Source organism: Daphnia magna, linkage group LG2, assembly GCF_020631705.1.
Source record: "Daphnia magna isolate NIES linkage group LG2, ASM2063170v1.1, whole genome shotgun sequence".
NCBI lineage: Eukaryota > Metazoa > Arthropoda > Branchiopoda > Diplostraca > Daphniidae > Daphnia > Daphnia magna.
Window position 1 is genome coordinate 18228890 of NC_059183.1, and position 12467 is coordinate 18241356.

The window sequence follows — 12467 nt, forward strand, 5'->3', positions numbered from 1 at the left end:
AACAGTTTGAACTGTTTAAGACGCAGCTTTCGTTGCGCATCGTTTAGTTTTGGCTTGATTTCATTGCCACCTTTTTGGAGCCTAACTGTTGGGTCTTCATAATCTCAGCCAAACATTTTGTCGTGTTTCATCGAATCATTTTAGACTGGGGCCTTTGCGATGATGAACGATGCGCTGTAGGTGTAGAGAATGTTGAACTGCGATAACATCAACCTTGTCCTTATTTCAACTTGCATACGAGCAATGCCAAACATCGTTTTGCAACCGTACATGTCAAATTAGGAATGGAGGAAGAAAGATCCGGCCAGTTCCGCTCGCCGCGCCTCTGCTGGAAGCTTCTTCCTTTTTTTTTTTTAAATTTTCTCTCGCTCTTTTATTGATAAGGCTACGCCCAACTCCCACCTTACGACAGCCAATAGCCGTTTGATTTGCAGCTGCTCTGCCTTTTACCATTGGATCCACAAAGCGCTCCTCCCAGCACCCCACCCCATGGAGAGAGAGAGGGACAAGCGAGAGCTGTAAAACACGTCTACACACAAATATATGTACAGTTAGTATACACACACACAGACACACAAGCACAAGACACACACAAAAACGGTGGGGTGGGGATGGGGTGGGGTGGGGTGTGTGTATGCTTTTTTGGCAGGAAGCGTAGCAGCAACTCTACTAACAAACCGAGCAATCAAAAACGCTCTGCGCTCGTTAATAGGCAGGCATTATCCGGCTGGGCTCTCCACGCAGCTGAAGAGCTCCTCTCTCTCTCTCTCTCTCATTTCTCTGCCCTGTCATTTAAGAAGAAAAAAAAAATTTGTTTTTAAAAACCACAACGGCTGTATTGTGTACAAGACCTGTCAGTTTATTTTTGATTTTTTTGAAGGGGGTTGTTTCTCAGTGTCTAATTTACACAGTTTTCGGTCCGTGTTCAATCAACAATTCGACATTATCTCTGCTGGCCGTGTTGACAGTGTCACCAACTGAAGAAAAAAAAAAAAAACCCTCAAAATTCTGTGCCGTTTTTACCGCAAAAGTATTCGAATATTGACACAAGAACGAAAGCAAAAGAGAAGAAGACGTTTGGTGTGCGCTCAATGTGCCAAGTGATGAACGATGATCTTGGGCCCCATCGTACGGGCAATCGAAACAATTCAGTCGCTTCTCGTCAAGAGCAGATCAACGACGTTTCGCTATCTGTCGCTATGAACGGACACGTGAATTCGACCATGTCTGCCGGTCGGCCATCGTCGCTATCCACTTCGACGGCGCATCACGGCTCGTTTGGAGCCGGCCATTCATCGACGATCCCGCTCGATCTTCGAGGAGCAGCCATCGGTGGTATTGTTCCAGCGTCGTCAGCTTCGTATCCGGCCAGCGACGAAGGTGACAGCGGAGCGGAAGAAATCAATCAAGACGCGTGCGAAATCAACGTCGATTCGGACGACTCGGACGACGGTGGCGAAGAGATGGACGACAATGACGCACCTGTCAACGGCCATCCTCATTTCCCTTTCGCCTTCGATCCGCACAGTCCGTTCCTAGGCCAAGCGGCGGCCTTTTTCGGCGCCGGCGGAAGCGTCGCCGGTGGCTTGATGAATCCGGCCATGACGGCGGCAGCGGCAGCCCAGGCCGAGTGGTTCATGCAGGCCGCCATGGCCAACGCAGCCACGATGAATCAGCAACAGCAAATGTCAGCCGCGCATCCGCACGCGACCGCATCGTCCGACGTGATGGCCAGTCACGGCGGCAAAGCGTCGCACAGCAAGTCGTCCAGTCGTCATCATCATCACGACAGGCCCGGCAAAGACCACAAGGAAGGCAAGAGTCACAGCAAAAATCACAACCGCAGTTCCGGTTCGAGCGATGGAGAGGCCGGCGGACCTGCCGTTGGCGGAGGCAAGTCGAAGAAGAGCGGCCTAGTCAAACCGCCGTATTCGTACATCGCGCTCATCACCATGGCGATTCTGTCCAATCCGCACAAGAAGTTGACGCTCAGCGGAATTTGCGAATTCATTATGAATCGATTCCCGTACTATCGCGATAGATTCCCCGCCTGGCAGAACTCCATCCGTCACAATCTAAGCCTCAACGATTGCTTTGTCAAGATTCCGCGCGAGCCGGGCAATCCGGGCAAAGGTAACTACTGGACGCTGGATCCGATGGCCGAAGACATGTTCGACAACGGCTCTTTCCTGCGCCGCCGTAAGCGCTACAAGCGACAACAGTCGGACTTTTTCCGCGATCCGGCCGCAGCCACGGCTGCCTTTCTTCACCATATGGCCGTCACTGATCCGTACACTCATCAGGCCTTGATGGCCGGCCATCATCATCCGCACCACGCGGCCATGGCGGCCGTGGCGGCCGCTTTCCCGCCTACGCCTTTAGCAACTCCGCAAGATCGGATGCCGTCAGGCCAGTCATCGTCAGCAAACGGAGCGGGCAGTGGGCCGGGCAATTTTCTACCTCCGTTCAATCTGAGCGGAATGACTGGGCTGGGTGTTCCGGCGAATTTCTCGCTGCCTCCGCAGCAACACCATCCGCACAATATGAGTGCCGGTCAGCATCCTCTGGGTGGTGGCTTCCATCACAATTCTTCCAGCGGATCGGAGATGCAGATGGCCAATCAATTCCAGCCGGCCAATAACATCGTCAAGCCGATCGCTGTTCCAGCTGCTGGTGGCAACACTAATACATCGACCGGAATGCAACGATCGCCTTCCGTCACACGGTGCAGTAAAGGTCCAGTTGTTCCTCAATTCTCTCCCGAATCGTCCGGAATTCCATGCAGTCCAACTACACCCACGTCACCTGGGTCTTCTTCGATGCCAACCGGTCGCAAAGGTAGCGCTAACAAGACCACCTTCAGCATCGACAGCATCATCGGAAGCAACAAGAACGAAGCGGCGGATGTCATCGAGTCCGTCGACGGTGAGCTCAAAACAACATCGCCATCCGGCGGATCTGCTGCTGGCCTACCGTCCATCGTTGAAACCGAATTCAACTTATCCAATCTATCGAGTGGTGACCTGGACAAATTGCGCCGCTTGGCCATGGTGACTGGCGTTCAGGGCCTCTCGCGGTTCGCTAATAGTTTGGCGCCAGTTACCTGGGCAAGGTGAATGTTTCTAAAATGGAAAACGCGCGTCGTTTTCATGTGTGCTCACTGCGTCTGCTATAGTTGGCAGCTCGACGTTCATTTGGGTTCAAGTTTTCTCGTGTGCGTGTCAAACAGTCAATGCAGCACAAAAGTTGGGTTGCATACGTCGTACATATTTGGGTGGGTTTTCTTTCATTGTTTAGTCTGTGCTCCATATACCCTGCACTAACACTAGCGCGAATGTCTCATTGACTTACATTGTTTGTTTTTTTTTACAATCAAGACAAGAACAAGAAAGAATGTGTAAATGCTGTACATAAACGTTTTACAGTGCGTACGAAATTGTTGGGGGAAACGACGAACCAGTTGAGTTCAGGAAGACGATAGCTGTTTCATTTGAAAAAAAAAACAAAAACAAAATTAAATATTAAATAGATTTACATGTTTGATCTCAAAATTCAACAACATTTCTAGAAACCTAAGAATAAATAACAGTTGTAATATTTGCTTGATGACAATTTAGAGAGAACAAATATCGTGTCTAGGCCATTCGCCAATGTTTCAATTATTCCCATGTATCTATAAATAATAAAAAACTAAATTCACTACAAAATTTATAAATATTATACATAATTTATGTGTCGTCATGTACGCCGTACGGTTAAATATTGGAACGTGTCGTGCGCTCCGTCATAACAAATTCATGTACAATATGTTGAAACGTTTTTCACCCCCCTCATTTATCCTTTGCTACATTGTTGTCCTGAAACATATGATTTTTGAAATTTTGTTCTCTGTACACATGTGGCTGTCAATGTCGATGTGCTGCCTGCCGTGGCCGTTTAACAATATACCATACAAATCCCTCTGACACTATTTTTGTCTGATTTATGTCTCGATCCAGCCAGTGGCCTCATTGTTTCTTCTCCGTCATACGAGAACAACATAGGCAAACTTAGTTTTTGTTGCTGTTGTTGTTTGTTATTGAATGGAACGGCTCAAATAGACTTCCCCATTTGCCTCGAATACGTCGGCTGCTGGCTTTCGCTCGCATATATGTGTATGTAGGCTACGATACACATTGTGTATTTTATAATGTGCGCAGTGTGAATTCGATCCGGCCTGGATGTTATTCGGCCCATAACGCGAAGGTCCTCTACATAGATATAATTACAAGGGAAAATGGCTCTTACACAAATGTGTTGATTCATTTCGAAAGTCAACAAGAGTTCACAATAACAATCGTATATATACACGACGCGTGAAACTTTAGAAGAGCGTATATAGTATAAGGACTTCATCATCGTTTTGACTGTCAAAAATAGATATATCGAATGATTGCGGTTGGCGCTGGGCTGCTACTTGATTTATGTTTATTGCTCCAATCAGACACAGCCATCATCTCTTTTCCTGTAGCGGCAAAAGAAGCGCATTTTTATGCCGAAGCTGCCGACATTATCTTTTTTTTTCAAAAACTCGCGCGCGTAGAGATGAGTGATGAATGGATCATCAACACGCAGCCGTTTTAAAAGCACATATTTGTGTTATAGTTATTCGTTTAGCTATTTCCAGTGGGGGAAAGTAGATAGTTTTGAAAATAAAAGAAAGAAAGGCCGAAGAATGGTGTACGCGGTTGATGATTTTCACTTGTGAAAAAAACGGGAAAAAAACAAAAAAAACAAAAGCTTGTCATCATCACGTCGAAGTAGCGGGGGGCCCCCTGCCGATGGTGGGAAATGGAGACATCAAAAAGGCCGGAGTAGATGTGTATACGTCGTATATACTGGCTCTAACAGAAAGATGAGATGAATTGATGAATGGCCGCCTCTCGTCGCGTCTCTTTTGTTTTCGTTGGGAGTTTGTTGGAAAGAGAAATGAAACTGCTGCTGAACCAACTGATTACATACCCGAAAAAAAAAAAAAAAACGACTATACGATGTATAATATACATGTACATTAAGAGAGAAAACGGATCCGAAGCCAAAAGAACATCAGGCCGGTCCGTTTGTCTCGTTGATGAGGCAAGGCCGCGAGCAGCGCGAGAGGCAGGGCTTTTTTTCAAAACTTTGTAAAATAATTTTCGTTTTTGTTGTTGTTTTCTTGTCCCTTTTTCGGCTTGTTGAATGTCTGTGCGGATGCGGATTCACTTTTCAAGTCTGGAACGGAGAGTTTGTTGACACAGAAAAGGCTCGTCGTCATCGCGCATAGCAAAGCCCAGGAAAAACATTGCCGACGCAATCGACCAGCAAAACGGGTGGAAACGTTAGCCGCCCGAAAACGAGTGGGTAGCGCTCGGTATCACTTGATGGTTTTCAAAGCCCTGGCTTTTATTCAGCTCCCCTTCGTTTTGTTTCGTGTCGCCCGTCACCGAAAAGCAACGACAACGCAAAAGACTCTGAAAAGCGTCACTCTCCAACAACAACCAACGTCTTGTGTGTGACTCTTTGGCCTCGTCCTTGTTGTTCTTTCGCCTTTTTTCTTACCCCAAAATAAGAGAGATCCTTATATTTTTTCCTTTTCTCTCTGTTTAAATGTTCAATGTTATCGTTCTGTTCGACACACACACGCAGCACAACGTTTCATTTTTGACTTTTGGAACTCACAATCCCGGACTGTGTTCACTTGGGTCGCTTTGTTTTATTTTTTATTCTTTCCAACAACAACAAAAAAAGGGGGGTCCCGACAGTCGTGTAGACTTGGTCGTACAGTTTGGACAACAGCAGTATATAGCAACAACATTAGACACATACACAGAGTGTATTGCTGCGCTGGATGGCACCCGAAAAAGAAAGAAAAAACATAAAAAAAACCTTTCGGACAGCATCTGCTGCTATACAAACTGCCGTTTGTCTGAACAAAAGTTCTTCTACTGCAGCATAGCTTGTTCTATTGTGTTTGGTTATTCCTAAATGTTTTATTTGCGCCTTTAAGATTTCTCTATTTCTATCCCCTTTTAAATAAATTAAAAAAAAATAATAATAATAATGCAAACAGAAAGCGCCTGGCTGACATTCTTCCGCTTGATGAGACGCATATTCTTTGCATCGCGTCTCGTTTCCATGGCTATTATTTCATTAGTCAACGTACAGACATCGTCAGAGCCAAGCTGAATATATATGTTGGTTCAAATATTGCCGTGTTATTGTTTCGTGCTAAATACTACGGCGTTCAATGTGTTGGCCTGCGGTCTGTATAACACGAGAGCTCTACTGTAAAGAATATGATGGAAGCCAAAGAAGAAAATTGACTCGTTCGTTTGCATATAGTTAGGAGGGAGGTCGACCGCCGAGTCCTCGACCGATTCGTCTGCCTCTCCCGGTGCTGTATTGTGTTTCTTTCTCTTCCATCAGGAAGAAACACAGACGAGACTATATGATTATTACATGTGCAATTTTATTTTGTTTTATTTTTTTTCCGCCGGATGAGATCGTATGATAATGGTTATACGCAACCCCGAAAAAAATAAAAATAAAAATTGAAGGAAACAAATTATCGAGACAAGTGTTGCGTAAGAAAAAAGTTGATCAGGGACACTTAGTCCGCTTCGTCTTACAGTTTGACTCAATTCGATATTGTAATAATTATTATAATTGGTTATTGCCGCTGAACTGAAACGGAAACCGCCTTTCGGCAAAATTGACGATAACCCTTTACATTCCAAGAGAATTAAAGTCGAAATTTTCGAATTTAGCAATTAAGGACCCAACATTTTCAAAACTATCATGTTTTGAAAATTAACTCGAATTTTTTGCCTAATTGCAGTTCGACGCTTGCGCAACACCCTTGTATAATGCTTTATTTAATTACTGTGTGTGTCCAATGATTGCCGTGTCAAGGACCGATGCGAGTCCCTATGCATCTTCCCAGTTCCATATACACAAGGTTATACCCGCCTACAGCACGGCGCGTGGTGTGGAGGGGACTGTGCGAGACAGGATGACGCCGCGCCACCGGCTCATCGAAGTGACACAAAAACATGATGTTAAAGACATTTGCGACAAAACTACTTGTGATATTAAATATTTTTTTAATGAGCTATAAACTTTGATATGCCTGCTACATGTTAATTTAATTTTAAATGCAATTGAACAGTTACTTTATCAACTCTAGCGCCGTTTATGTATTGCAAAACGTTTGTTTGATTTTTTGAAAATATTTCAAGTATAAATAGGATGGTTGCACCTCACTACAATGTATTCCATACGGAATACATATACTAAAATTGGAACGATACAGAGAAGATTAGCATGGCCCCTGCGCAAGGATGACACGCAAAATCGTGAAGCGTTCCACATTTTTTGTCAAATTATGCGTCAAATAATTGTTTTGCAGTGCTCTGCTGTTATTCGAATTAGAAATTTTTATTTTCGAAAGATTTCTAAGGACAGTGTGCACCTAGAGCACGGCGCGTGGTGTGGAGGGGACTGTGCGAGACAGGATGACGCCGCGCCACTGGCGCATCGAAGTAACCCAAAAAACATAATGTTAAAGATATTTGCGACAAAACTACTTGTAACATTAAATATTTTTTTAATGAGCTATAAACTTTGATTTGTCTGCTACATGTTCGTTTAATTTTAAATGCGATTGAACGGTTACTTTTTCAGTGCTAACGCAGTTTATATATTGCAAAACGTAAGTTTGGTTTTTTGAAAATATTTCGGGTATAAATACGATGGTTGCACCTCACTACAATGTATTCCATACGGAATACATATACTAAAATTGGAACGATACAGAGAAGATTAGCATGGCCCCTGCGCAAGGATGACACGCAAAATCGTGAAGCGTTCCACATTTTTTATCAAATTGTGCGTCAAATAATTGGTTTGCATTGCTCTGCTGTTATTCGACTTAATTTTTTTTTTTTTTTCGAAAGCTTTCTAAGGACTGTGTTTTCGTTCGTCATAAACGTCGTATGTTTCCCTGATCGAAGTACAACTAATGTTATGCATTAGCCATTTTTGTTTTGTTAATTAACGCAAGCGATTAGCTCTTTTCTTGGGAATATCATCTGACTGACGTTTTCGTTTCCTAGAGAAAATTCTACGAAATCACATTAGTTTTTTCGATTCACACGTTTCGCGGACGCTCAAAATCATCGCGACCTTTTTTTTTTACAAGGACATCAGCCGACCTTTCCCCAAGAAAAGCTCCGCGCAAAGCTCATGAATATGCAAAGTGAACAAATAAACTGGAAAGCTCATGAATATAAAAATTCCCCATGTAAACTAAAATGCTCATAAGCGATGCAAAAACATCTTAAAAATTGAGAATTTGGATTTTTTTAAATGAAAAAAAAAAAATCATTAATGACGAAAAGTGCTTCAAAACGTCTATGATAAATTGAAATACAAATGCCCTTGCCAGTTTTTCTCGTGTTTTCTTTTTCAGGGTGCGGTTCATCGCCCTAAAACGACGGGCTGACCCTTCCAACTCCGTTTTCTGTGCCCTAGTGTATTAAGGGACCTTTCCTCCTCCTTCTCCGTTTGAAGGGTCACACCCCGGGTGCAACACGGGTTTTGACACCGCCGGACGTTTGACATGTCAGAGCCATCGGGAAGAAAAGCAAAAACGAACAAACTTTCGAAGATCCCCAAAGTTGTTCAAGGCAACAGCCTAAACTATCGATATGTAGAACAGTAATAGAGCAACGACGACCCCGTCAGTGTAGGTGTAGGAGTCCAGAATGGAAGGGGAGGAAGACATGAAAAAAAAAAAAATTGGGGGGAGGTGTTCCCGATTTCGAAGTTTCAAATGGCCCTCATACGAATCACGGAAAGCTCGTTACGGAGGTCCCCCCCTTTTTTATTTTGTTTTCCTCTTTTACAGTTAGAGGAGTTTACTTTAGCTTCTGTTGCAGGGCAGCAATGCGCGGCGTGATGGTGTGTACGCACACACACAAACGAACGCTGCATAAGAGAAAACGCCGAGAAAATAGGAGGGCAGCGCAAAACTTGATGAGGACGACATGGATATGTTGTTTTTCCTTCTCTGTTGCCCTCATTCTCCGGCTGTGTGTGTGTGTAGGTTCCCTGCAGGCCCCTCTCAAACGACTCCACCTTTTTCGTTCCAGTATTTTTCTTTCACATTTGTAAAGTTGAAGGAGTAAAACACACACACACAAAAAGAGAATTTGTAAAGGCCCAGTTTTTCGCTTGTTGTTTCTTGTTCCCAAGTCTCCTCTTAAGCTCTCCCCCCTTCCCTCTTTCTTGTGTGTGTGTCTCTCTCCAAGGATAAATGACAAGACTTTCAGGTTTATCCTGTTGTAGGGACCCCGTTGGCATATACGACTGGTATAACTTTTTTCCAGGGGAAAAAATAGACGTTCGAGGTAATAAATCAGGAACGAAATAGACTGGGCGTGTATATAGCACAAAAAAAGAAAGGAATTTTTTTCGCATCCGGATGTCCGGGATTGCTGCGCGGTAAAAATCATGTCGTTCATTAACTTGTCAAACTGTTACGTTTTTATTGTTTGCATAAAGCTTTTGAGGGGTGAAATCAATAAAGATAGAAATGTAGCAGATCAAATGCTCAAAAAATGCAAGCGTTTGGAATTGATGAACGTCAGCCCCCACGTCACACCTGGAACCTGCCAATCAACGAGAGAAAAAAAAAGGGGGGGGGGTGATTTAAAAAAAATCAAGAGGATGTAAGCGTTTCGTATAGTATAAAGCCTATGGCGGCCAGTCAGGGCTGACAGTTCTGTTTCCCGTCTCGTGGTTTTGTTGTATGACGGGCCGGCACGGCCGCAGTTGATGGAAGAAAATGGATCTCAAACATTTTTTTGTTTTGGTTCCAATCTTGTTGTAGAAGAAGAACAACAACGAACTAAATTGAAGGGTGGCCGCATAAATATCAAAGAAACACACCAGCTTAAAAAATTCTCCTCCTTTTAGACCATCAAAAGAGAAAAGAAGGTCTCGTCTGATAAGTACAAATAAATACGTATGCGGCATAGGAAAACAAAAAGACTCTTCTCCGAGGAGACCACACGTGGATCGTTTATGGTTATAAGGGGATGTAAACGACGACGTTCGTCTTGGCGAAAAAAAAAAAAAGAGCCTGCTCAGTACAAGAGGAATTTCTTGTGGCCAGTCAGTTTCGTCGTGATGTGTATATCTTTGTTGCTCTTGGTGAGCTTCCAATGTGTACAGCTGCTCAGATCATCAAGCGAACAAACGTCTCGCCGTTCGAGTTGCATGTGTGTACACTCTGTTCCTCTTCTTCGTTTTTTTTATATTTTATTATTTATATACATCTAACTGTAGACACACGCACACACAGAGAGACAAGCATAACGGAACGAGGTCCGCCTTGATTACGGTATTAATTCGCGTGATGTATGCAAATGTGGCGGCAGACTTTTGGGGGCCACAATGAAATTTGATTCTATTCTTCAAGTGCTATGTGTAAAACACATGTGATAACAAACGATATAGCGGTCGTCGTGCTAACAAATTCTTGCAACCCCCCCGCCTTCGGACCAATTCTCCGGCTGACAAACAGCCGCCGACCCCCTCATTTTTTTTGTGCTAACTTTCCTCTATCATTTCTTGGGGGTTGATTTACGTGCGTGTACTCTTTTCCACAGGAAGTCGCCAAGCTGTCTGACTCGTCTCCCCCTGTACACACACAAAATGGGTCTCTCCATCATTCGAAACGGGGGGGGGGACTTCCCCAGTGTTGGGAGCCGCCGCTCGTATTCTTTTCTTCCGGAGTAGAATAACAAACGAGGAAGCAATGTTACCCAAAAGAAACGTCTCTTCCGACACATTCACTTCCATCACGTTCAAACCTAATTGAATTGGACCCCATCACGAGGTGTACGCGGCTAACGCAACAAGTTCATTGCATTCTCGTTGCCTTTGTATCGGCGGGCAGTTTGAAAAACAAAACAAAATAAAGCAAATGAAAATGTTTTTTTCGAAAAAAGAGTTGAGGATGTGGAGCTGACAGTAAGACAGAGAGGTTTCGGATGGCCAAACTGAAAAAAAAGAAAAAAGTCCAAGATGGGGGTGGTCCCCGGGATTGGAGATCCCAACAGCTGTGTTGGTCTGTTTCACACTCTGACTTTTTCTTTTGGCATCGCCGACTCACTAGACCTCTTGTCGTCTTGTAAGCCTCATCATCATTTCCCCCCCTCATGGTCGAACCAGACAGCTTGGCACCAAATTTTTCTTGTGATTTTTTATTTTGTTTTACTCGTTAAAAAAAAAAATGCCCCTAACCATCGACCCTCTTGTATGGAGCCCATCATGTTTCCTATACATGCAAAACGCGTTTGTGTGTGATGGCATCAGGGAAACAGCACACCGACTAACTACACGGGGGTGGGGGGGGGGATAGGAGGGATTCTTATTTCCATCATCTTCGTTCACATGCACATTTTCTTTGGCTCAAGTGTGTGTGTTTCAGCTGCAGAGGTTTCATTTGTCCACAACTCTATGCAAATAATTTGTACAGTTTGTTCTCTTTTTTGAAACAAATTCCAACAAGAAGAAAATGCTGGAATGTGGACGTGTGGTGGAGTCTATTGTATTCGAGATTTATTACATGATTGCACCTGAAACAGGCCAATCGAAGCGATGGAATTGTTGGGAAATGACGTAACTGCCTGTACGAGGCTGGCATGTCAGGCAAAAAAGTAAAAACAAAAATACAAGATGGAGTAGGCTATACAAAGAGCAATGCTGGACCACCCAAAAAGATGAACGAGGAGAATAGAGAAGCATCGTCTCTTATTCTTTTGTCAGATGGTTATCGTCACTCTCTTTTCTTGCTGGGGCTCGTCTCTTGTATAATAACCGAAACGCTTGTTTTTCTTTGTATATATAGGACACACACACGCGTATACACAAACGGTGGCGAGATGCTGTACGAGTACGTATAACCTCCTACTTTTTTTTTTTTTTTTACTTCCCCCTTCGTTTCTATCCATCCCATATACACCACCTCTAACAGTTTCCTGACTAGAAGGATATGCAGCCGACGGTTAGATTGGAATAGAACTGTTTTGCATTGAAAACTAAACGATCATTTAGATTGTCTCAAAGCGTCCATGTTTATACAGGTAAACAGACATTGCCGGGTTTCCCCCGATTGCATGGAGACGAGAGTTGGATGTTTTTCGCGTTGCATTTCAAACGACGTGTTTATACTTAACACGGACATTGATGTATCTAACGGAAAACTATATAGAAGAGGCATTTGACCAAGGTGAAACTTAACTATAGGACGCCACCAGTTTGCTTTTATTATTAGCTTCTCTAACCCGAGTGTCCTTATAGGCTGTGTGTTTCTCAAAACAAAAACGAGTGGCCAAAACAGAGACACAACAACTACACTCGGCGAGGATTAGTTAGCCGGT

At 43.8% G+C, this 12467-nt stretch overlaps 1 protein-coding gene and 2 non-coding genes across 3 annotated transcripts; all 3 read left to right on the forward strand.

The window, feature by feature from the left end:
• The first annotated feature begins 648 nt into the window (after positions 1 to 648).
• LOC116915747 (hepatocyte nuclear factor 3-beta) lies at positions 649 to 3965 on the forward strand. The gene has a single exon (XM_032920875.2). It carries the CDS (start codon positions 1092 to 1094, stop codon positions 3114 to 3116), a length of 2025 nt encoding a protein of 674 aa, XP_032776766.2. The 5' UTR covers positions 649 to 1091; the 3' UTR covers positions 3117 to 3965.
• A 3322-nt stretch (positions 3966 to 7287) lies between these two features.
• LOC116918085 lies at positions 7288 to 7393 on the forward strand. Its single transcript, XR_004391397.1, has one exon. It is a non-coding gene; the product is annotated as a U6 spliceosomal RNA (small nuclear RNA).
• A 397-nt stretch (positions 7394 to 7790) lies between these two features.
• LOC116918090 lies at positions 7791 to 7896 on the forward strand. Its single transcript, XR_004391401.1, has one exon. It is a non-coding gene; the product is annotated as a U6 spliceosomal RNA (small nuclear RNA).
• The last annotated feature ends 4571 nt before the right edge of the window (positions 7897 to 12467 follow it).